Source organism: Aythya ferina, assembly GCF_964211825.1.
Source record: "Aythya ferina genome assembly, chromosome: 3".
NCBI classification, from domain to species: Eukaryota; Metazoa; Chordata; class Aves; order Anseriformes; family Anatidae; genus Aythya; species Aythya ferina.
The window spans coordinates 71,864,412-71,889,999 of NC_140298.1; the positions used below are offsets into that span (position 1 = coordinate 71,864,412).

At 39.0% G+C, this 25,588-nt stretch overlaps 1 protein-coding gene across 1 annotated transcript in view; it reads left to right on the forward strand.

Moving 5' to 3' along the window:
• CDC40 (cell division cycle 40) overlaps positions 1–22,481 on the forward strand; it is a 35,897-nt gene extending 13,416 nt beyond the window's left edge. The window contains exons 4-15 of the mRNA XM_084513211.1: positions 3,633–3,716; positions 5,350–5,489; positions 6,125–6,221; positions 7,895–8,034; positions 8,968–9,042; positions 9,716–9,761; positions 11,317–11,418; positions 12,543–12,658; positions 12,937–13,070; positions 18,017–18,093; positions 20,350–20,494; positions 21,431–22,481. Of these exons, the coding sequence (XP_084369337.1) occupies positions 3,633–3,716; positions 5,350–5,489; positions 6,125–6,221; positions 7,895–8,034; positions 8,968–9,042; positions 9,716–9,761; positions 11,317–11,418; positions 12,543–12,658; positions 12,937–13,070; positions 18,017–18,093; positions 20,350–20,494; positions 21,431–21,608 (1,334 nt within the window). The 3' untranslated portion in view covers positions 21,609–22,481. The remainder of the gene's footprint in view (positions 1–3,632; positions 3,717–5,349; positions 5,490–6,124; positions 6,222–7,894; positions 8,035–8,967; positions 9,043–9,715; positions 9,762–11,316; positions 11,419–12,542; positions 12,659–12,936; positions 13,071–18,016; positions 18,094–20,349; positions 20,495–21,430) is intronic.
• The last annotated feature ends 3,107 nt before the right edge of the window (positions 22,482–25,588 follow it).

Genomic DNA, 25,588 nt, shown 5'->3' on the forward strand with positions numbered 1-25,588 from the left:
AGTCTTAAACTGGCCTAGTGGTTCTCCATTTTTCTCTTCTAGGCCTTGCTCCACCCTCCAGCATTTTATCATTCTTGTTACTCTGGATTTTTACCCAAATTTTTCTTTAAAATACCTTGCCTAAAACTGTATATGCTATTCTAGATTCGGTCTTGCCAGCCCTGTTCCATGTTTTACATAGTTTTTCCTTTTCAACAAATCACAGATTTCTTTTTTTTTCCTCAACAGTGTCAGATTGTCTTGTGGAGTGTAAAACCACCACTACCCTTGCACGGTCCATATCCTTTTTTTTCCTGTACCTAACCAATTATTTATTTATTTATTTATTTTCCTGAAGTGAAGTATTTCACACTTGGTTTTGGTTTCAGCCGCTAGTTGTACAGGTATATGATGCTTTGATGGCATAATCCATAAAAATACTCAATAAAATCATCTCGGCAGGTCATTCTGTAATCTTATATGAGATCCTCTCCTAGTTTGATGGAAAGCCATTCGCAATGAGTCTATGAGAGTCTAACCTTTTTTCAGTTGGTAACCGGTGTTGCATCTACAGTCGGGGTAATCCACCCTTTTTAGAATCCACGGGTGTAAGGCAATCTCCTTACATTATTTTATCTATTCAAGAAAAGGCTTTCTTGAAAGGCTTTTTAAACTTTCAGGTAAAGGGGCATTATGGATCTTTTCTACATCTTGCACACTGTTCATGAATATGAATGTGCATGGCAGGCACGTCCTATGAGAAGAGGCAGAGGATGCTTGGGTTGGCCATGCCTGGAGAAGAAGAGGCTCAGAGGGGACCTCACTGCTCACTGTAACCTCCTGAGGAGGGCGAGTGCTTCCTGAGGAGATGCTGGCCTCTGGTCACTGATGTCAGGATGTGTGGGGCTGGCCCAAAGCTGTGCCAGGGAGGTTCAGACCTCAGACATCAGGAAAAATGTACCAGGAGGATGGTCAAACACTGGGACTGGCTTCCTGGAGAGGTGGTTTTGGACAACGCTCTCAAAAGTCTGCTGTAACGTTTGGTTAGCCCTGACGTGGTCAGGCAGTTGTACTCAATCTTTGCAGGTCCCTTCCAGCTGAACTATTCCTCCCTTAATGTGGTTAAAAGAATCGTTTCATTGCTAGTTCAGCCTCAGTACTTATGCTAGAAGTGGACTGCTTCATTCATGCAGCATTTAGTGTTTTGATGCCTCTCCTTCCCAAGGTATTAAGGTCTTACTAAATAATAAAGACTTCTGCCCAGGAATTTCAAAGCCCTTTATTGAGTATTCAGTAACTTGGGTAAAACAGGATTACTGTATCAGTAAGGCTGATACTTGAAAGCTTAAAATGACTGTGACTTGAAAATTAAACTTCTGTATTTTTTACGTTACGTGCAAGGCCAACAGTCGCTGCTACCTCTTACAATTGTAGACACTTCAATGCTTTGATTCTGCAGAGAGGCCCCTTCGATCAGCATCAGTCCAGAGATATTGTTTCGCGTACAGAAGCTACCTTGGGTTCCTGTGCTGCATTGCACGGAGCAGTGGAAATGTGTTTGAAGTAGCTGTCATTCTGGAATCTACATCAAAGTCTGATTATTTAACCAACCCTTTGCAAATGCACTGAAGTTATGGGTGTAGGAGGAATTGTACCTTGCCTTGCTGAAATGCAGTATGAAATATCTACCTCCCAAATAAAACTGAAGGAGACGTAGGAGTCGAGGCACTTTATGTGGCATACCAGCTGAGGAGGATAAAAGCAAGCTGTCTTTTGCAGCTGCGTTTAGGAGCCTCAGCCAGAAAGAAAAGATTCTCTTTCACAAACCCACTAGAAAGTCGAAATTGTTCAGGGCTTTTCTATGACAATGATGCTGGACCAAATTCAATCCAGCTATAAGAAGCCTCCACTTCCACGGGAAGCTGTGCTTGGCCCAGGGGCCCTATTCATTCGAATACTGCCCCTCTTTTACAAGTCCTGAGCAAATAGAGTCCCAGAGACTGTGTCAATACAGTTGGAGGACAAGAAAATCACTGTATTGATTTTGACATAAATCCAAAGTAATATCTCTCTGCTGCTAACAGAAGCCATATAGCTTGGAAAAGAGCTGGCTGAAATACTGCCTTAATAAAAGCAGGCAGTTAAATTAGTGAAAGTCTGATGGTGGTGTCTGCTCAATTTGGTTATCCATGGAACTAAAAAAATCTTCTAGGACAGCAGTGTTCCCGAGAAACGGTTGGGGATTAACTCCTTTGGCTACTGAGATGGTGTTGGTAGGTTCTCAGGTCATGTTCTTGCAAGTGCTTTTATGGGCTATTGGTCTCTGGGGCTTCAATACTAGTATACAAACTAGTTCTTGGATTTTTGTTATAAGAGTTCTTTGGTTTTGTGTGTGTGATTATTTCTACCAGGGGGTGGTATCTTCATTGTTGTTGTTTTTCCTGATGGAGAAATTCTCATTGGGTCCTCAAGGGACGGTTTGTGATTTGGGTGATGTTTAATAAGAAATGGCAATGTGTCCACCAGGGTGCACTCTTACCCAAAAAAAAAAAAAAAAAAAAAAAAAGTAGTGGTCAGTAACTGTGCACCTGTTCCTTGGAAATTAGATGAGATTATTTGTCGGTTTTATTCTTGTAAAATCATCCCGTCCACTTCAGGACAAATGGAGAGAAACTGTAAGATACGCATATTAAAATGAGAAACCTCAGTCCCCAAAAATTGTGAATGTCCTGAATATCTACAAAATGATGATACATTTTATAAATTATTTATAAGAGTAAATGCAGCTTTTTTTTTTTCTTTTTTTTTTTAATGGGACTCAATAGCTGCAATCAGGAAATGAAGATGTGAATACTTCATTATTTTAAAAAATTAAAGGCCATTGCTGCTGCTTCCAGTATCTTCCAAGCTACTTAAAACAACTGCTTTCAAGTTGAGGGAACAAGCTCTCCCAACCTGGACAGGTGGAGGCTGAAATAATTTCTCCTAGGGGAGACAGAATATATGCAAAGCCCCAAAAAACTTGAGTTGCCCATGGAGGGTCTTACTGGCTTTGTCCCAAACTAAAACAGTATCTGTTTAAAATCTTGTGCCACTAACATTAAATCTAGAGTTGAGTCTTTCCCTTACACCACATCACAACATGAGAACATTGTTGTGACATTCCAAAAAGTAATGTGTCAGATTACAGCAAACTGGGCTGAATTCAGCGTTGACCTTGCTTGGAGCAGGTGTTGGGCTAGAGGCCTCTTGGGAGGCCAGACAGATTCTGTGGCTTTGCTCCTGTAATACCCTCTCTTTGTGTCTTACCTGATTTCTTGCTTATTGTACATATTTTCTTTCTTTGTTGCGCAGATTTAAGCGTTCTGGTAGCAATGCATACACAAGGACCTCATGGCAGGGGGCTGGACTAGGTGATCTCTAAAGTCCCTTCCAACACAAACCATTCTACCACTCTGTGGTAATAACTTCTAGTAACCCCAATACCCAGATCAAGTGAATGAAATTTCAAAGTATTTATCATCCTGAGCTTCATCCTGAGCTCCTTGAGGACCAACTGGAAAAAAATTCATGGAGCATAGGGGGAGAGAGTACTAAATGTTGTACATCAAAAAGAGAAAATAACATTATTTTGTTTTTCTTTTTGTTTCCAGGTTATGCATTAGATCCCTCTATAGATAACCCTGAAGTTGCTACCAAGTATATTGGTTCTGTAGAAGAAGCTGAAAAAAATCAAGGTAAATAATTCAGAATCTTATATAAATTGGTGACTATTTCCATTGCTTCCTCAGTAAGAAATGGAATAGGTATTAGCAGAGGAAGGAACTATGAGAGACTTACCAATGCAGATCTGTTGCAATCATAATGTTACAAGCAAAGAGAGGTACAAGGGAGCTTTGTTTTCCTGAAGCAGCAAACATATCAGGCTATCACTTGTCAAATTTCAAATTTGGCATTGGAACTCTTACATGTAATTGTGTGGATAGCATTGATTTGAGCAGAGCTTTTTGGTCCTCTGAATTTCTGTCGTAGGTAAGTGGTCGCGTGTTTGCTTTAGGATTCTCGTGTGTTAGGATAACCACTTAAACCGTGCTGCTCAGTAGCACACTGATCATTCTGTAAGCAACCTCTAGCACTCCTGTTGGGAATTGCATGTTATCTCTGCTTAGCAGAGTTAAGCTGTTTGGGTTATTTGGGAAAGAAAAAAATGCTGGAAAGTTGCCAAATGGTAAAGGCATAGCATGCCACTGAGAGGATTGACTACCAGAAGCATGGGGTTTGTAATTAATACGCTGATGAAAGATATTTACCACTGAAAGTGACTTGTTAGCATGTGATATTGTAGTTTAGTGTAAAGTAAATCTGGTGAGGATGTATCAAACTGTAGCCCAATATGAAGTACTGAATTTGTAAAGTGAAAATGTGAAAACTTTAGTTATGCTTTTCCCTTTCATGATTTTTTAAACATTTTATTTGCACACATGTATAAAGGTTCTTTATTTCTGTCTTCTCTTCCATGGAATCTATGCAAGGTTACTTCACTCTTTCCTTCCTAAGTAAGAAAAAGAAAATAGACTTATTTTGACATAGCAACTACATTGGACAGAGATGGCTAAGATAAATAATTTCAGAAGTAAAACATACCCTTCTGAAACTACAGTTTCAGCAGTGTTATTTTAAGAAACCTCGTGAATTTAATATACTATTCTTCCATATGACCATTATTTTAGCTTTTACATTGCCTATTTCCCTTTGTTTACACAGAAATCTTTTTTGTTTCCCTTTCCCTAGAGGAGTACTACTGATGCTGTAGGAAAGCATTATTTGAAAACTGCACACTGGTTTTGACAGATGAAGTTCGAGGGCACAGTATTTGTGATAAGCTAGCATTTATGGGAAGGAATAAGCTAGTGTTCAGAAATAGATGACCCTGATTTATTTTCTTTCTGCATTAAAATACACAGTTGTTATTGGGGTTTAGGGAGATGTTTGTTTTTTGTTTGCTTGTGGGTTTTGTTTAAAACAGGGGTAAGGGGATCAGAAGCAAATTGTTAGGACTCTACTTTTTTGAATTCTGCACTACTTAAGGTATGAAAACTGATGTGTTCGTACAGTCTGCAGGCTTATTGTTAAAAACACAAGGAAACACGTATGGTTAAATACTAATTTGTCTCTTCCATTACTGTACATAGCTAGCAGTGTTCATAATGTAAAAAAGTTAGCAATGTTTTGGCACCAAAATCTGTTTTCCGTTTTCCTGTGTGTGTTGGAGGGGGTGGTGGTGGTGGTGGTGTGACTTTTTGTTTTAGACTGCTGTGATGTGTTGTATTCTGTGCTAGCAGCTAGGCAGTGCGTTGTTTCTTTCTGCAGGTTTAACAGTGTTTGAAACAGGACAAAAGAAAATCGAAAAAAGGAAGAAATTCAAGGAGAACGATGCATCTAACATTGATGGTTTTCTGGGACCATGGGCAAAGTATGTTGATGAAAAAGAAGTAGCCAAGCCATCAGAAGTAAGTACTGCTTTAGCTCAGCAGATACAGATTGTTACTACATCATTGTGCCATAATACGTTGTGGTGGTTTTAATAGGGATCCAACTGCACTAGTAGTTTGTCTCAACCAGAAGATCCATGCTGTGCTTCAGGGTAATAGAAATGTTTCAGGTGATTTGTTTGAATAAGGTGTTCTGAATATTCTGCATTCAATTATTTGAAAGACTGCTTGGAAATAAAATAAAATGAATTGTGTTTATGTGCCATGTGTAGAGTCCGATAAAAGATGCTTATATGTAGGAGCAGCTGGAAAAAGACCTGAAAGTAAAACTGTAATAATAATAAAAAAGGGGTGGGGGAGCAACTACTCAACCCTCCAACCACCAAATGTCCTTCACATTTAGTCAGTGATGCCTAGCTGTAGTCTTCAAATAAAAAGCTTATACATAATTATTTTCAGTGTACACAGCTTTTCAAATTAATCTGATTTTGATAAAAGTATTCTCTTGATTGAGGCTTAGAAATATTTCTGATCTCATTTAGCCAGTAAATGTGTTTTAGATAGTAAGTAAACAGTAATGCAGTTTTGAAATTTGTTACGTCATTCTGAATGTTTAATTTTTTAAAAGTCATGATCCTGTTTAATTTTTCCAGGAAGAGCAGAAAGAGTTGGATGAAATAACAGCTAAGAGGCAGAAGAGAGGAAAGCTGGAAGATGATAAACCTGGAGAGGAGAAGACTATATTACATGGTAACGGCGTCTTCCTGCCTGTTCTCATTTTCTTGCTCGCTGTGTTTTCTTGCCTGCTGTGTTAATTAGTAAGGATGGCAGACAGCCTCAGCAGTTTTGCTGAGGCACCTTGATGTTTCTGTTTTGGAGATAATAGCGCTCAGAGGCATAAGCATAAAGGACAGAGAAAGAGATAAACTTGGACCAATTCCACTTCATACTGTGAAGAGCAACATAGAAATGTCATCTTTCAGGCTACTGGTTTTATTCATTTTTCATGTTCCTGGGCATGCATATCTCTCTCTTATTTTACAGAGCAAAGAAATTTTAGGTTATGAGTTTGGCTTAGTTCGAGCTTCAGAGTTACTGCAGTTTTGTGTCTCAGTACTTTCATCAGCAAATAGTGCTTTGAGTTGTGGCTTACCTACATGCAATTTAGAAAATCACTTGGACTCGGTACTTCCTCATTTCTTAATGTAAAGGCTCCTGCTGTCATACTGTGAATAATTATGTACGAAATAATTACCCTATAGCATATGGTATCTTCAATGAAAATTGCCAAGTAAGTAAAATTAGGTGATTTTTGGAAACTGTTATTTCAGCTGGCTGTATGCAAAACAGTCCTGCTTTACATTGCTTGGCATAGAAATTTAGCCCAAACTGAGCCTCTCTTTTTGTGTGCCACTTACCACAGCCAGGATCCTACACGTAAGCTGGAGCATCTTCTTATATGCATTAAATAGGAGTGGACGAGAGAGATACTTAGTACTTCATTGTATTTATATACAGTAGATTATGACAATATTTATTGAATAGTGACAAACATAGACTTTAAATTTTAGCCATTGAGCCTCCTGTAGAATAACTCTTTGTATCATATTTTCCTTGGTCTCTAAAGCTTCATAGTGAAAGTCCTTACAAAATAAACATTAATCCTCTCGAACACAAGCCTTCCCTAAGCCATTTTGTAGACACCTTTAATCATTAATACCAAGCAGGAGGTCACATATACAAACGGAACTGCCGTAGTAATATCCCAGAAACTGAGAATTTGATTTAGTCAGTGCACAGCTTAATGTCATCACTATCCAGCACAAGTCTACTTTTGAAATAATCCTTTCAAGCACAATGCATCCCTGCATGTCTGACTGTCCAATCTCTTCTGTTAAATCTAGTTCAACAGCAGGTGTTGGCTGCTGACCAGTATTGGTTGACCAATATTCATTCACGTTGGCTAAATGGATTTTTTTTTTTCCTCTGGTTTGCAATTCTGTTGATATGACTGATGCAGCACAGAGCTGGCTGGAATGTAAATTGCAAGCCCATGCCAGGGTTAGAGCTGCACACCATAATCTATGTAGGGTTAGTGTAAGCAGACCATTATTGGCCTCTCTTGCATTTTGATAATGAGTCAGATCAGTAGGGGGTTAGATTGTTCTAATGTTCAGATTTTCAGATTCCAAACAGACTTTTTGCTTTGTTTCAGACTTAATTTGAGCCCAACTGATGTCAAATAAGTTTCTACATCCATACCCTATGAAGTGGATTTCTTTTCTCTCCCCCCCCCCCCCCAGTTCAGAGCAGAACAGCTGTGTTGAGAAAAGCCTTAACCATGTGCAGCAGTTGAGTCTTTCCAAGATTATTACCTCGTAAAATACAATCTGATTCTCAGATTTCTCTGTTTACCTTTTTAGTTAAGGAAATGTATGACTACCAGGGGAGATCTTACCTTCACGTTCCTCAAGATGTTGGAGTTAATCTCCGTTCTACAGTGCCGCCTGAGAAGTGCTATCTTCCAAAGAAACAAATCCATATATGGTCTGGACATACAAAGGTAGGAAGTTTGTGAGTGTACTTTTTTTTTTTTTTTTATTATTGAGAAACACTTCATTTTGTGTCTGAAGCTAGTAACTTCTATAAAGCTGAACTATCAGTAGAAGGAAGGAATATTTTTCTCATTTATGACACACAGCTCATGGCATCGTATGCCCCACATGAGATGTTTGCATGGTCAGAAGTGATTGTTTCTGATACCTCCATATACTTTTACATAGACATAGTGACTTCCTGACATCCTTTAAAGCAAAAAATATTCTTCCTTCACCTCTGTGGTGTTTGGAGCTATTTTCAAAACTATCATGTGCATAAGAGGAAGGCTAATTCTAGAGATCACTGAAAATGCAGTGGTAGAGTAAAAGTGCTTGAGTTATTTTATATTAAACGTAAGAAAATAGGTTTTGTGATTACAGTGCATAGGCATTACAAGATTTCCAAATACGTTTTTTAACTTAGTTTTATTTATTGCTACATCATGTTTACAGTCTGTTGCCAGAGCCCGTAACTATATACCATACTTTTATATTAAAAGCCTTTCATTGATCAGGTTCATAAAAGCCTTCTTTTATCTCTGATTTTCAGTACTCCTTCAGGGAATATACTGTGCTGCAATGGACAGCACCTTAATGGTAGTCAGAAGATGGAAGGAAGTGTGTGGTCAAAGCTGTTACCCTCAGCCACAACTTGTATTTCTTTGCCGTGATTCACATAACGGTGTGAATGCTGAAGGAGGGTGTATGTACAGCTGTTGAACTGAATCTATTTGGTGCCAATAACAATGTTCAAAATGCACTGCTGTTTTTCAAATGGAATGCTAGGTTATTTCTTCTCAAGATGCAGTTTAGCTTTTTGCCTACAAAAGGAAAGAGGGCAAGTGAACTGAGGGAATATCTAGATGCTCCACTTACTATCTAATTGTCCTTATTTACAGGGTGTCAGTGCAGTTCGGTTGTTTCCTCTGTCTGGCCATATGCTGTTGTCTTGCTCTATGGATTGCAAAATTAAGGTGAGTTATTTTTTAATTTTTATTTATGTATTTTATACCATCATAGAATACAGACCCTGCATTTAGAGTATTTAAACACTACGTAATTCTACCAAGGACCATTTTTTTTTTGTCTGTTACTTTTATTTTCTCACTTGATTTTTAGATTACAAGTTCTCTGGAACAAAGAATAATACACAAGATGATGTGGGTGTTAGAACAGTGTTAATCATTTACTAATAGCATTTAGAAGGTCACAAGTTGTTCAGGTTATTGTCCTTGCCATCATCATAATTAATTTTCTATGAAGCTTAGCATTACAGCTAGAAATAGGCTTTTGCTGAAGTGGTTTACTGAAGCATTTGTGGCTTTGAACTAATGTAATTTTAGTCAGTCATATGTCATATTAGAAAACTGATTTATTTTTTTGACTAGCATAATCTTAGGGGTTTTTAAGTCTAGATTTGGCATGTTTTTTAATTATTTTAAGACTTCTTTTTTTTTTTGCTAATAAGATGATGACAACATTCTTGTGAATTTCTGCATAGGTAATTGTGATTAATCGGTTGATGTCTTCTGTTTGTAATTAATTTCTTAAAAGATGTCGTCATATATATTTGCACTTAATTTCAGCATCATTTTTTTTTTACCAATTAACATTCTTTCTCCTCCATCCTTTTTTTTTTCTTCCAAGCTGTGGGAAGTATATGGTGATCGAAGATGTCTACGAACATTTATTGGTAATAGCATTTTTTTTAAACTGAGTTCTTAAAGTGTGTGTGTGTGTATCTATCTATCTATCTATATATATATATATATATATATATAACAACTACATGGAAGGACGTGATTTAGATTAGCTTATTACTTTATCTTAGAAAAGATCTGGAGGCATCCAAGGTAAATGGTACTCAGTGTAATGTTGACAATAAAAAATTGTTTAAAGTACAATTTTTTAGTGAACCTTTGGCATTATTCCAGGCAATACTCCTTTCCAAAGCTAAAATTAGGAAATGGAATTGCCCCATCTTCATAGTGAGAACAGGTGCCCTGTTCTCACTATGCAGGGAGGGCATCTCACCTTAACTAGGTAGTCTCTTATGTATTCAGTTTCTAGTGCAAAAGCATGAGAGGTTTTTGGTTTTTGTTTTTTCCCCCTAGTTCAGGTGCAGTCTTTGTTCCTGTAACAGGTGCTTTTTAAAGCAGGTGGTTGAGAGAGAAAAATACAAACTTCATAGCAGCCTTGAATACAGAACAAAAGCAGCTCATTCCCCTTTTGAGATGGGAAGGTTTCTAGAACACTGCTTGAGTGAATATATGTTGAATAACAACAAAAAAAAGTATTTTTATCTGATATTCTGATGACAGCAGTGTGGCAAAGGAGTGCTCAGAAAGGGTTCTCTATCAATACACTACTCTTTCTGAATGGTTAGACTGTTTTTCTCCGAAGGTCCTTATTATCAACCAGATTTGCTTACTATTTTAATCCATATGAAAATTTCCTTGCTGTTTTATATGTATGTAAGTAAATATTATATATATGTCATACATAATATCATATGTAATGTAAGTAGCAAGTAATGTAATGCAATGCATATAACGTAATGCAAGTATGATGTAAGTATAGCTATATAGATTTGTATGATTACATGTAGCTATATATTAGATATTTTTAATATATATAGTTCCAGTGCCAACATTTTAATGAAAGACAACTTCTACAAGTCTGGTTCAATTCTCAGCTGAAAGTATTGGGCTGAGTAGTAGCAGGGTTAACACCAGATTATTAATTTTCTAACCTAGTATTTAACATGTCTTATACTTGATTATGTCATGGTAAATGTTTCTCCTTTAAGTGCATCTCTTGTAGTGTTTGTCCTTCCTCTTTTTTCCTTAGATGTTGTCATTTATTACAACGTTTTAAATTTCTCTTGCAGTTCTTAACTGATCAGAGCAGTCTTTGAACCCAAAAGTACTTAAAATTTTACTTGCATATCAATTCACAAATGATGCACAGTGCATGTTTCTGTGCAGTACTGTTGTTTCTCTCTCCAGTGCTTTAGTTGTGGTTTTGTTTTTTTAAATAATTATCAGTCTTTAGGAGTTACTTGTTCTTTGCCACTTGAATGAATCTCTGCGCTGAAACTAGGTTTACTAGCGCTCATGAAGAATTTCAAGCAATTTCCTTGTTCTTTTTGCTTTGATGAAGATGGTAGCAGTTAACTGGAATGTTTTCCAAAAAAAAAATTAATTCTAAGCAAGAATGGCTAAAAGTTTATTGCATCTTTTCTGCAGGACATGGTAAAGCTGTTCGAGACATCTGTTTTAATAACGCTGGCACTCGGTTTCTTAGTGCTGCGTATGACCGCTATATTAAACTCTGGGACACTGAAACAGGTAGGCTTGTAATTCTACACACTGTTACGTGGCGCTGTGGTAAATACGAAGACATATTGTCAGGTTGTAAAACGTTTTTATTACATCAATTAATTCCACGTTTATGTGTACAGGCACAACTTAAGTAATGAAATTGCACTTTAAACCTAAATTCAATTTAGAAGAATTATTTCACTTGATCTTTCAGCTAACCTGAACATGAAGAGCATTCTGAATAGGAATCGACAGTAGAAATCCAGCTGCTGGTTTAGGAAGTGAAGGGATAGGTGTGATGCTTTCACAGAACTGGCTGGAAGGTGCTCTGTAACATTCTGCTGCAAATAGTTTCTCCAGTTAAAAAGATTCGAAGTAAATTTTGTCAGTATTCTTTTAAGCTGAGGGTGTTTGAAAGGAAGGAATTTCCCATGTTTGAAAAAAATGTTGGCTTCCTTGGTTAGCAGTGGCACAGGTCTCATACAAGTGGCAGGCAGAAGGTAGGTCAGATCCTCCAGTCTTGTGTTAGAGCTCAATTATTTGGACCACCTAAAAAAAAAAAAAAAAATCATTGTGCTTTTGAACTAAACCAGGCTCCTGAGAGTTACAAATAATGCACAGTCAGGATATTTATGGCTGAGGCTGTGAGAGGAGGTCAGTGGTTTGTCTTCTAGCTGGATTACTGTTGCCCTTTTTAGTCGTGGCAATAAGGGATTCTTCACTGAGTTCAAGTCTTTTGCTGGGGATAACTTGGATCCTAGTCAGCTGGTGCTTTGCCAAGACACTGGTCAGCTTGTGATGTCTTCACTAGTCCTGATGTCTTTGATTATGTCCTGATGATACGTAGGCTGAAGAGAAGTTACGTTGTTTGGAAAGCTGTAGTAATGATATTGGGTGAGTGTATTTGTATGTCTTTTTGCAGATGCATGCTTACAAACACATGAAAGAATGTCTAACTAAAGTGTTAGGGTAGGTAAATGTAGGGTAAATTCTACCCTCTGATCCTCTCAGGGCCTTTTTTAAAAAAAAAAGGTATTTTCTGCTGTTAGTGAGGTAAAAGTAGAATGAATGTCTCTGTCAATACCTGTAATGAACTCACCAGCCCTTAGAACTTCCCTCTTGACCCAATATGAATGGTTTGTCTGTTTCAGGACAATGCATTTCAAGATTCACAAACAGGAAGGTTCCTTACTGTGTCAAGTTCAATCCTGATGAAGATAAACAAAACCTCTTTGTTGCAGGAATGTCAGACAAGAAAATTGTGCAGGTATGTCTACTTAATACCTTATTTTCTTCGGATTCTGTCTTACACGCTCCACCTACAGCTCAAGAAATTGTTAGTTTTACTTGGATTTTCTGATTCAACTAGAATTTCTCAACCAGTTATTAAATCTTTCTTCGTCTTTTTTTTTTCTTTTTGCTAGACCTTCAAAGATTGTTGCTAGAGAATTTGCTTCTTTACCTGAAAATATTTTAAAACTTGAAATAATAATAAAATATTTAGTGTAAAAAGAAAAAAAAATCTTATGTCTTCTTTAATTGTAGTGGGATATTCGGAGTGGTGAGATTGTGCAGGAGTATGATAGGCATTTGGGAGCTGTCAACACCATTGTATTTGTGGATGAAAATAGAAGGTTTGTGAGTACATCTGATGACAAGAGCTTAAGAGTCTGGGAATGGTAAGTTTTTAAAATACTGTTTTTTTTAACATAAAGTGTATTGTAAGCAAACTGAGAGGTAGTTTATTCTTACAAGTGTACATGGCACATAGGATGCTGAAGTGTACTGGGTTCTAACTAAATGAGGAAGAGTTTAATTTAAATAACTACTACATAATTATATAAACAATTTTAGAAAGTCTTTCACAAGAAAGTAAAACCAGAATGATCTCAGATATCCTTGTTACACATTTCTGATACTGTTGAAGTTGGGCATATACTCTGCATATTTCTTTGTTCTGCCACTCAGTCTAGCGTGGGTCCTAGTTCTTAAACATTTTTGTCCAGAAGAAGAAAACATTCCTTCCAAAATCTAAATATAATACTCACAATGTCTAGACATTATCAATGTTTAATAGTGAGTTATTGTCCCTAGCTTACTGCCCTACTCCACTGCAGTAATTGAAAACTGTTTTTAAAGTCTGTAAAATGGAATGTCTTAAATAGCCTCTGTTTTATTGGTGTCAATCTTATAAGGGCATCAGGCTATGTTTATTATTAGCATTAATTATTAATAATGTATTTTAATGTTGTATCTTATTAAGAACTCTTAAAAAAATAATAATTCTGATCATTTAAAACTAGTCGCTTCCTACCCCCTAGCTGAATGCTAACAAACCTATTCTGGCTTAATGCTCAAGAGATTTCATAGATTTCCCTTCCTCCAAAGAAAGAACAAGACAGCCTTATCTGCCTGATGCATGCTGCACTCTATTAGTGATCTCTGTTATCTCTCCATTCCCCAAGGGTGTATTAGCCCTTAAATTAGCCTTTTAAAGAAAAGCTTGCTATGTTATGTTAGCCTGTGTAGTTTCTGAATGCTTTGAAGTCGGATATGTTATATTATTATTTAATGTTTGACCAATACATGAAATAACTACCTTAGTTTAGCTTCCTTTCTCTTTTTCTGGTAGTCTGCTTTTTGGGCAATCATCGATACGCACAGTATGAATACAACAGGTGACAGAAAAATGGAAGTTTATCCAAGAAAACTCACATGAAACATCATTTTCAATGGCTTCCAGTTTTTAACAGCTCTGGGGAGAAAACAAATCCCTCCTGCTTCTAAAATGTTTTCCACAAGGCTCTAGGTCTTAAAACTTTCTGCTTAGGACTTGAAGATTTCTCTAGGACTTCAAACCTCTTTTGGAAATTATTAATTCCATATCTTCACGTATCCATTTCATTTTGCTGTTCACACATGAAAAGCTGTTGCACAATACAGACATTAGTTTGACATCTCCGTGACTAATCAGTTCCTCCCCAGCTTTTTTTTTTTTATTTATAAATCTAGAGAGGAGACTCCGGTCTGTAGTATTTAAATGTTACTCAAGCAGCCAGCAAAACCCACAGAGTGTCTGTGACCTGCTACCATTGCCAGTAGTAGTGCTGGTAATGACCAAAGTCTGGGATCCCGGGCTTAGGCTAGACACAGAATACCGTCAGCAGATGTCTCTCCCAGAGAGCCCCTGCTCAGCTTTTCATGATTAGACTCTTTACTGAGTTCCTTAAGAAAAAAATCTTTACATTATCATATCTGCTAGGGAATGTCTCCTCTCTGGTGAGTAGGAGGAGGATCTCACTTGCACAAATCTGTTACTTCCTTGAGAATGGATTGCCCTTCTTCTCTGAGCTTTGTGTTGATGGCTGAAATAAATAGCGAAGTGGGTGGATTTAGTCACTCCGTGGGGAAGAGCAGGAAAGGCAAAAAGGTTCTGGGATGGGAACATCACAACCTGATTGTTCCAGTAGCAGAAGTTTTCTTCCTTCTGAAGAACAAAAATATGTACTGAGCTTCCTGTACAATGAAGAAAGAGCTTCCTTGTTCAGATAACAGGGAGGAATTGTCAACAGTAGACAGTATTCTGTGATTCAGTTGTTGGGAATTTTTTTTATTTTATATAAGGCGAATGCAGCGCTGTGTTCCTAGCATCAACCTAAAAAAACATTTGTCCATAACATGCCATGATACATGGTTATTGCTCTGCAGACATACTTAACTTCAATATCCAGATTCTTACAACACGTGGAAACTAAGCCAGTCTATTAAGCACATCAGATCTGAACTTTGAAAAATTCCACCTCAAACTATTTTGTGCTGCACCTCAAATCCTTTTTTGCCTTAAGTTCATCAGGACAGTTATTCCTAAGCTTTGGGTGACTTGCTTCCTGCACATTTTGATGTATTTCTCCAATATTCCACAGAAACAAAGCAGCCTTCAAAGTAATTTTGACCTGAGTATGGCCTTAAAAGCCAGTAATTAAAGCTGGTTTAATTGCTTAGTCTCAGTTGTCTAGAGGAATTTTGCAGTCTGCTTTGTACACACTTCGACTTGGCCAGAGCTGGTAATGGGATGTCGTGTCAGACTTCATCACGGTCAGCAACTTCTCCCCCGAGACTCCAAAGCTCCTTTCCCCAGGAGTTCACAGCATGCACGTCGATGGCACTGGTGGCGTGCTCTGAATTGCAGTTGCCCAGCTGCTAAAAGTTCAACCTGCAAACACAGGGGACAGGCTTACAGACCAAGGGGGGCGGTCAGGAGTCCTGAGAGGAGTACTTCAACGTTTGCCTGCTTTTATTTTCATTTGATTGTAGCTTCACAGCGGCGATATTAAAACATGGGTATTATATTCTGGGTTTTCTTTTTGAAATGCAAAATATTTTGTCTTGCCTGCTTCCCATGCTTCTGACCCTACTTGGCTAAACAGTGAAATAATTCAGGCAACTGACCTTGGAAGCTTTTATTTCCTTTTACCTTCAAGTCAGCTAGCAAAGAGCAGTGCAGTGGTAGCTTAGTGCTTATTTTGCCAGGCTTAGGAGGCTTGTCACGTCTAGAAAGCTATACCCCCCAGCAGGCCTTTTCACTCCATAATTCCTTGTAAAGATGCTGTAGTCTCCTGAGAGAGCTCCTCATGATGTACAGATCCCAGAAGGGGGTTGTTTTGCTTTTGTGGTTTTTGGTGGTTTTTTTTTTGTTGTTGTTTTTTTCATCCTTTGGAAGGCTTTTTCTCTTTCCTGCTTGGGGAAGAAGTGGTATGAGAACCCCAGATTATCACGTTTCTAGATCTTGGCAAACAGAAGCTACTTTTGATATTTAAACATTTTCGGCCTTTAGAGTGTTAGGAAGTGGGGAAAAATATATAAGGATTCGAAGATCTTTAAATTTAAAAATCTGAACAACAATGGATCACGTGATTTTTTTAGGTCAGCCAACCATGACAGCATCTTTTTCGGTAATTTTTTAATTTTTATTTTTATTGGGAGGGCATGTGCGGAGCAGGCTGATATTACTACTCACTTAGCAATTTGACTGGAAGCAAATGGGGAAACACGAATGTCTCAATTTTTCTTAACAGACGAAGGCATTGTATTCTGCACCTGTCCTTACTGTGCCTGCTAGTTTTCAACATAAAACAGAGCTGTCCTGAATAAATTCTAATAGATGAGCCTGCATTCCTTTTGTAAAGGGAGAAGAGAAGGTGGAAAACCTACACTGCATTTAAATTTCTCACTGCGGTAGCATTCAGCACTGGAGATGTATCTTCTGTGATTTTATTTCTTTAAAAAATAAGAGTTTTTTTAAATGTGGCTTCTGATAGGATTGCTTTTACCTACAACTGAGGGCTCCAGGTGCCAGGTGGGCTGAGGGGGTGTTGGATTAGGTTTGCACACTAGGAAGTTACCCCTGCACGTGCTCTTCTCCACCAAAGGACACAGAAGAGCCCTGCACGTGTTCTTCCCCCCCCTCCTCTGATGCTGAGGGGTGAAATGATCTTACATTTAGCTCACGGGAGCATCGATGTTGCTTCCTGACAGCAGGGCAGCTTCGCACCCTGCTGCCCATGTGCACGTTGCTTAACACAAGATGCCAGGAAATAAGTTACTCCCCAATAAACCATGACTGTTAATTACCTTGCTAATGCTGTTAGCATTTCCCTCAGTGAGTACAAGGCAGCCATCCACGCTCTCTGCCCTGAGAGTGTCCCAGCAGCCTTTCTACTGGGTCAATTATAGACACTGAGGCCAGAACCATCCCCTTTGTCTTAATTGCTGTTGCTACAGAACATTTTGCACGTCTTCGAATGAATAGACTAATCAAATCTATTTTCTGCTGGAGATTTCATTGTTTAAGGGGAAAGCTGTGTGTTTGTCTTCCCTTTTTACCAGCCTTCCAGCGTGGGGTGTGAGGAATGCTGTGGATGTGCACAGCTCATTAGTAATTCACTTTACATAGTGAAAAAAAATGACTATTCTAAGGAGTAAGGATTAGCCTGTAGGGTTTTTTTTTCCCTTGTTCCACGTGCCTTTGTACATTTTATATATAGACTTAACATGCACTGGCACGGTCCTATATGGAATTGAGACTGAGGAGTTCGCAGTACAGTTCAGCTATGAACATTCAGAATTGATTGGCATCCCATTTGGGGAAATCAGGAGGAAAGGGTCGTTGTCAGAGAGAAGTGAAAAAGACTCCTGTTTTCTCCTTCTAAAGGAAAAAAAAAAAAAAGCATATAAAAAGGCAGAGAAGTATTACAGCTAAAACAAGACTCAAGTCCTTGAGTTATCGCAGTGAGATGCGTGCATATATCAGTCTATTCTTGTTACCTACATAAACATTTGGCCACATTTTAACAGGTTTGTGTTAAAGTTTAACGGTTGGAATCAGGTTTGTGCTGTAGAGTATGGGTCGCTCAGTTTGGGGTTAATTCATGCTACCAGAGATTATCCCATAAATGGTTCCACAACTGGAGGTGGGCATTCATAATTTTGCCCTTTTCCACATCCTTGCTGCGGACAGCACCACTACGTTCTCCGTGATTTGGTGGCTGAGTAAATCAGCAGACTCCAGGCAGCCCGCTGGAGTGTCTCCACGTCTTCCTAAAGCACATACTTCTTCCTTTTGCAGGGACATTCCTGTAGACTTCAAGTACATTGCTGAGCCAAGTATGCATTCGATGCCAGCCGTGACTTTGTCTCCAAATGGTAGGTTAACACTTTCCTGCCTTCTTAGGCAGCTTACGTAGGCACGTCTTACTGATTATATCTGTAACTTTGCCATGCTGCACTTCCCCGGTGCCCCACGCGACCCTACCTTCCTGAAGGAGCGTGTGGACATTTATTCCAAGATTAGACTGAATAAGGTTTTGATTGAAATGTTCTGAGAAGACCAAGTATGTCAAAATGAGGGGTTATATCAGGATAACTGTTGGTTTAAATTTAGACCTTCATCCAGAGTAAACAGACTCTCCTTTTTTGTAGAGCTATAATGCGTTCTTTGCAATATTTACAATATTAAGAGAAACACTGGTGGTAATTGACAGTGGCTCCAAACTGCTAAGCAAGTTTATCAGTCCTTGTGGTGCCACTGATAAAGCAAAGAGTGATGTTGTACGTGTTCCTGTTAATGCTGTTGCTTTCTCTTCTGAATATAGCCCAAATAACACTTAGAGAAATTCTAAATTATCTCAGTGTTTCTGTGTGCTAATGTTTCCCTGGTGTTTGTATTCTTCTATAAGAATCAAACTGAGGGAGGATAAAGGGTTAGTGTCTCCAGTAAGAAGTGAAAAATCCTTTTAATAGGACAAAATCTCTTTATGTGTTTTGGCCAAAATTAAATAGCTTTATTGCCAACGTTATTGAAGTGTTACTGGATTTACAGTTAACGGTCTCATTTGTTGAGCAGCGGCTGATGAACTTGTTGCACAGCTAGCATTTTCAGCCAGCTATCAGCATCAAATTACATTTGCTTTGCAGTGTAAATATTTTATTCTTAACAATTGAAGTAGAGCTTTAATATGGAAAGGAAGATTCTGGAGAAAGAGTGCTACGTGTTTAAAATGTTAGCTTCCCAAGCTGGGCTATTTCAACCCCTATTTCTGATGTGGCACAACTTGCTGTGTTCTCATCCAGTTTTTCTGCTCATCTCATTCTTCCACATTTGTATGAAATCTGGTATTTACCAGATCTGGTATTTACCAGATTTCTCATTCTTTTTCCTTATTGGTCATTTGAGTATTTGATTTCTGTGATGAGACGGTAAATGATGTTAGGAACGAAGTAGGGTCATTTCTTCAGCTCCAGATACCTCACGTTAACTAACAGTATCTTGACCTGCAGTAGTCCAACATCAGGCAGAACAAGGGCTTTCAGAATAATTACACTACTGATTGTGCCAGATACTTAGTGCATCGTTTTGGAGTTAAGTGAGTCCTTTAAAGAAAATCAAATTGAAAATTTTACAGAAGAAAACTTTCAATTTCATAGAATCAGAATGGTTTGGGTTGGAAGGGACCTCAAAGATCATCTAATTCTAACCCCCCAACCATTAGCAGGGGCACATTTCCTTCTGAAGGGTGCAGGAGATGGAGACAGACTTTTAAAAAGTAGAAGAGAATAACACATTTGGGGTACACATGCTGTTTATTTCTTTGGGAGTCTTAAGAAAAACCTCTAATTCCAAGGTAGGAGCTGGATCAGATTTACAGATAAGTCGACACATTTTGTTACTGCTGTTCAAATGGGACACTGTGAAGACAGTGATGATATAAAGAGTTCAGGACAGGAGTCTCTGTTCTGTAATGTTCTGTAGTGCATCATCTTCGTTGGATTTTCAGGCAGGAGTTAATGTGCTGCCAAGAAGCAGAGTGAAACGGAGTTAAGATTAGAAAAGCCTGTTCTTTTTTTCTTAAATGTCTTCAGTAAATTATGCTCAGTTAAGGCACAGAATATGAAATAATTCTGAAAACTTCAGATTTTCAAACTTCGAGTCCACCTTAGAGCTGCTTTTCTCATAAAGAAAAATAAGAGGTGATGATCTTAGAGTTACCCACAAAGGAGGTAATCAAACAGATTGCAGCTAGATGTTGTTTTTTTTCCCTCATCTGAATTACTTGATTGAGTGTTTAGAATGTGTGCACCAGCAAGCTTACTCGGTAGCTTAAAAACAGATCAGTAACTCAGTGGGGTTAATGCAGGATATTGTTATAACTGGCAGGGCTTTTCTTACAGTTCTGAGGGGTTCTTGTGGGCATAGGCTTCCCAGCTCCTGCCAAGCATAAGGTTCTGCCTCTTGTGGCAGTTATAACAGGCAGAAATAAGGTTCTAGGTAGAAGTTGATACTGATACATACTAAAAATCTCTATTAATATAGTGCAGGAAAAGATACGTGTCTCAAACTTCTCAGCCAAGTCTGTTTTTTCACACGTGGCACTCTGAAATCTTTGTTTCTTGCATTTACAGGGAAATGGTTGGCTTGCCAGTCAATGGATAACCAAATTCTGATTTTTGGAGCTCAGAACAGATTCAGATTAAACAAAAAGAAAATCTTCAAAGGTCACATGGTAGCTGGCTACGCTTGTCAAGTGGATTTTTCACCTGATATGAGGTGAGTTTTGTGGGAAAGTGTTTCACTGTAAACTTGCTAGCACAGACACTAGGATTCTTTTTGAATCCTCTGCAACAATGATTGATGCACAGCCCTTCAATTAACCCAGCATCAGACGGCTTTCTAGCCAAGCAGCAGAATGGAAATTCTGTTCTTGTGACTTAATTAGACTAAGTTGTACTCAAGAGTTGGTCCAAACAACAGTAGAAAACAGGCAGTGTATTCCAGATTCCCCATTTTGCAAAGATGGCTTATGTTATGTGTCAAAGCATCCGGAGATTCCCCTTGTTTTGTCCAGCCTTGGTGCAGCACAAGAGGCTTCCACATCTGACTTGCCTCTGGCTCTTTACTGTAGACCAGCTGCAAAGACCTCCCAGAAACCTCAAGGCTTTATCCCTGCGATATGCACTTGTCTAGAATACCTGGGACTCAGAAATACCCACTTTTTCTAATTTGTGGGTCTGCTGTGGTGAATCCTGACTTGTTGCTGAGAGAATTTTCTTTTCTTCATCCTGTTTGCTCAGGATTACACTGATACATTTATCATTGTGTGTACATAAGATATTCAGTACTATAAAAACGGGAGAATAACCTCTTCAAACCTGGAGGAAACAGTGGAGAGAAGCGTCTGTAACTTGCAGATAAACTTCTAGCACTTCATCTTTGCCCGATGTTTTCTCTCTAGTTCCAGTAACACCGTGTATGGTATAATCACGTTGCTTAGCACGTTTACCTCGCAGCTGATGAATCACCTTCTGCAGGACTTGTGTGCTTTAGAGCACAGCACGAATGCTAATTCTTGGGCAGATATGTTTTCAGACTGTCAGATGGGAAGCTCGCTGGGTGAAGCTCTATTTCCGTTGCTCAATGCAAACTGTTAAAATACCAGCAGACTTTGCACTTAATGCAGCTTTTATTTTAATCCCTTTAATACAGCTATGTGATATCTGGAGATGCAGATGGAAAACTGAACATCTGGGACTGGAAGACAACAAAACTCTACAGCAGAGTAAAAGCACACGATAAAGTCTGTATTGGTGCAGTCTGGCATCCACACGAAACATCCAAAGTCATTACGTGTGGCTGGGATGGTCTTATTAAACTCTGGGACTAACGAGGCTGCTACAAGGATCTAAAGGTGTCAGCCCTGCAGACATCTGAGACTGGAGTGCATTCAGCTGTGAGGAGAGGTAAACTTTTGTAATACAGCTGTTCTCAGCTAGCTGTACATATGCTCTAAAAAATGGGGAATTTCAGAAGACTTGTCCCAAAGGATATTGTTCAAAATATGACATCTGGGTGTGAGAATCTGAGGTCACCTGGAGCATGCAGAATCGAGTGTTAGTTTGTCCTGTCACTTTTTGTGCAAGATATTCTTGTAAAATAAAATAATTTTAAGAAAAACTATTTTTGTGGTTCTGGCTGTCAGAGGTGTGGGGACTTAGAGGAGAAAACCAGCAATTGTGTAATTCTCTTCCGAAGAAGAAATCTTTGATACCTGCTGCAGTAGAGCTGGAAAAGATGCATTTGTTTGTGGCTTTTGGCAGTATTTTGTTCTCCCCCAAATACTTCTACCTTTACAGAACACAATCATTTGCTAATATCTGTTAATTCACAGTTGGAATGGACTAATCAGAAGCTTGCAGCCCTCAATTAAACTGTATCAACAGAAAGCCGCATTCATAAAAACCTTGTCTTGTCTGTATTTAACGACTGTATCATGCTGATCACCAAGTGTCATCTTTACAAGTGCTCCTCAGTTTGAAGATTTTGCCTGTAATGGTCGTGTGCTAGGTGTTTTTCTCTTCCCTTAATGTTGTTAAGTTCCAGTAAGCATGACATATTAAAAAAAAAAAAAAAGGGCACCAACAAAGTGAATACATTGTATTATAAGCTCCATAAAGTTTCTGACAATTTAATGTATATACATGCCACACTTTTTCTCATCAAAGAACTTATTTTTAATAAATCTTTTTATAAAAAAAAACTGATTATCTTCATTCAGTTCTTCCATCTAGCACTGTCCGTATGAAATACTTCTTATCATTTGGTGTTTCAATTCTCAGTTGTATCAGAGTTCAGATAAACTCATTTTCTCACACCATTCATACAAAACTAATGTAAATTTAAAGGACTTTCCCCCTCCTTCTAATTCTCTATCTGCTCTTGTTTTTAGGCCATAACAGAAATAAAAACATGTAACAAATGTATCCCGTTTAATTACAGTTTTGGACTACACTCTGTTGTTTACTGTAAGTCCAACCACTCCTCATCAATTAAACAATAGTAAAAGAGTAATAGCTATAATTAGCAGTAGGATAGGAGATAAAACATCTCAATAGTTGAGATGCGAAGAATCACAAATTGTGTAGGAAGAAGGGCAATTATTTTTTTGTTTTGTTCTCTATTTTTTTTAAATTATCTGTTTTGGAAGGATTCATTAAGAAGATTGTTCTTTCAAAGAATTCTTGAACCAAAAGTTTCAAGCTAGGCTTTTACGAGTGGCCATGGAACTTAGGGGTTTTAGGACCAGCTGTCTGAAGCTGAGTTTGAGTCTTTTCACTACTAGTTTATGTCATCGCATAACTGTACCAAATGTATACTCAGGAAATCCTGGAGATGATGAATTAGGATTAAACGTGTGTGACAAGCCCTGAATCAAAATCCCGCCAGAAACTTTCAGATAAAATCCTTTGTCCTTCGCTGCTGGTCACCCTGTTAATCCCTTGTGGAATTTCTCACATCTGCATTGAAGCCCGCAGGGGGAATTTTTATGAGGATAATTCCCTCTTGTCAGCCTGAGAGTTATGAACCCCAAGGCTCGCGTTGTCAGCTATTTTCCTGTGCCTGAGAACAGGCGGTGGGTGTCTGTGTGGCTTGAGTCTAGACTTGTCTCACCAACAGCCACCTGGGAGCAGACTCCTTGCTGGGCTAATTAACTCTAATCACGTTGTCCTCTTATCTTCCCAATTTTGTGTTTCGCCAGAAATTGGTCTGCTACAAATATCGGTCAGAACAAGTCTAGACTGAGACCTCTAGGCTGAACTGAGCGTGTGAGCAGACAGCCACGGAAAAGCAGCTCTGTGAGGAAAGGAAGCCACGTGTTTCGAGTTCCCAAATCATTGTCCTCTAACGCCGGGCAGATTCAGGCTGGAAGGAGCTCCTTGTGAGGGCTGGAGGCAAGCCCGTCGCCCTATCTGGAAAGAATACTTGCAAATTGGCACAAATGCTGCTGTGACAGCATTATAATTTAGTTCCCCTTGACCGTGCATCTCTAATTTTAAGAAATGACGTGGCTATGTCACCACTTTTATTAATATCAGGTGTTTTTTTTTTTTTTTTTATGGGTTTTACGGGTAAGTGAGCTATCTCCATCATCCTTGGAGCTCTGCCTCGGGAACTTGATCGTTCTTTTGGCCCTGTGCCATCTTCTTCTTGGACTCTCTTCATATGCGAGAGGGGGAAATATCCCACATATCCTCACGCAACTCGCTGCTAAGAAGGCTGTCGCTCTTTAAGCAGATGGTCTTGGCATCTGTCTTGCACAGAGTTTATAACAGTCCCCAGTAAGACGGGATGCTCAGTCTTTGCCCTCATTACAAGGAACAAATACCTAAATTACTGTACATCCAGAAAACTCCAACGTTGCCTTGTAAAAAGCCAATTTTTAGCAACGGGCAGATGTTCAATCTACCATTTAACAGTGTGGTCTTCAAAGGCTGATTTAAACAGTGAGCCTTGCAAAGCTGAGAGCCCAGGAACACAATGTACTTTCCTTCTTCCTACCAGCTGGTCATCACAAGATCTTGCTCCTACTTGCTAGAGAGGCTCCATATGACGAGCAGCCTGCCTGAGGGGAAACGAGCAGGAGAGCAGGGCAGGGAGGGGAGCTTTGCCTGCAAGACTTGAAAGAGTTGAACCTATATACCCAACAAATCAGCTGACGGGCACCGCTAAAATCAAGCGGTACTGCAGATGTATTGGGTTTGCCATTCAGAATAAGAGGCTATGATTCGTCCTTGGGGTTTTTTTTTTGGTTAATCTGAAAGATGTCAAGGCTAAATGAGCCTGTTTGCCCTCTGATTTGGAAAGGGAGAAAACAACACAAGTCTTCTAGTGAGTAATTTCAGTCCTATGAGCTTTATGGAGCTCCAGGACCATTGACAGGTACACAAACATGTCTCTGGGAGCTGCCCACCTCTCCAGTTCTCCCAGCATAATTACCCTGAATTGGTGTGTTGCTGTAATTTCCTCATTTTATATTATGTATACTGCAGAACTTACTTGCATGTAACTACTGAAAAACAAGCATGTATGGTAGTAATCCACTGAAAAGAGTAGGGACGTTTTGTTTTTATTCACATTTGAGTCATTGTTTCTACACAGCGCAAAGCGAGCTGTTTTCTCCTTGTGCAAGGTCAACATAAGGGCTGTAGCACAGACCATCTGCAAAGATTTCCTTCTGACCCAGCTGAGACACACTTGAGAGCGGGCAGGTCACATTATGCCAGGAGCAGGGTCTTCTATTTAAGGGTCCATTCATGACCATGGGTGGTTCTCTTCAAGTGCTGGCCTTATTTTTTGGATGCTCCCCATGAAAGAGCCAGCAGAGAGAGGGAAGTATAAATAGGTCTCTGAATGTAGGTCAGCTCTGAACTTCCACCACCACTGAAACAGGTTTCTACTGACTGCAATTAAATGTCACATTGTGTTAACAAGCAGGAAGAAATCAGGAGTGATTTCTTACTGAGTAACCCCGAGGATCCTTCCAAGAGCAAGGAAGTTGCTAATGAAGCTCACAAAACCAAAGGTTTTGAATTAACCAATTGGTCTCAGCTACTGAATAATTCAGAGAGAACGAGTGCCTTTTCTTTAGGTGTGCTACCAGGCGATATGTCTTGTTGGCATCTGCCAAGAAAGACCAGACATACGTTCCCTTTACATTTTCTCTGATCTTTCAGGATTGAGAGGTCCTCATGAAGAACAACCCATCACAAGTCACTGGTGGGGTCAAGGCCCAGGGCCATAAAAGCATTCAGCTCAGGCTGAAGGAGCAAGAGACTTCGGGCGTGACCAGTGCAGGATCTCTTCCCT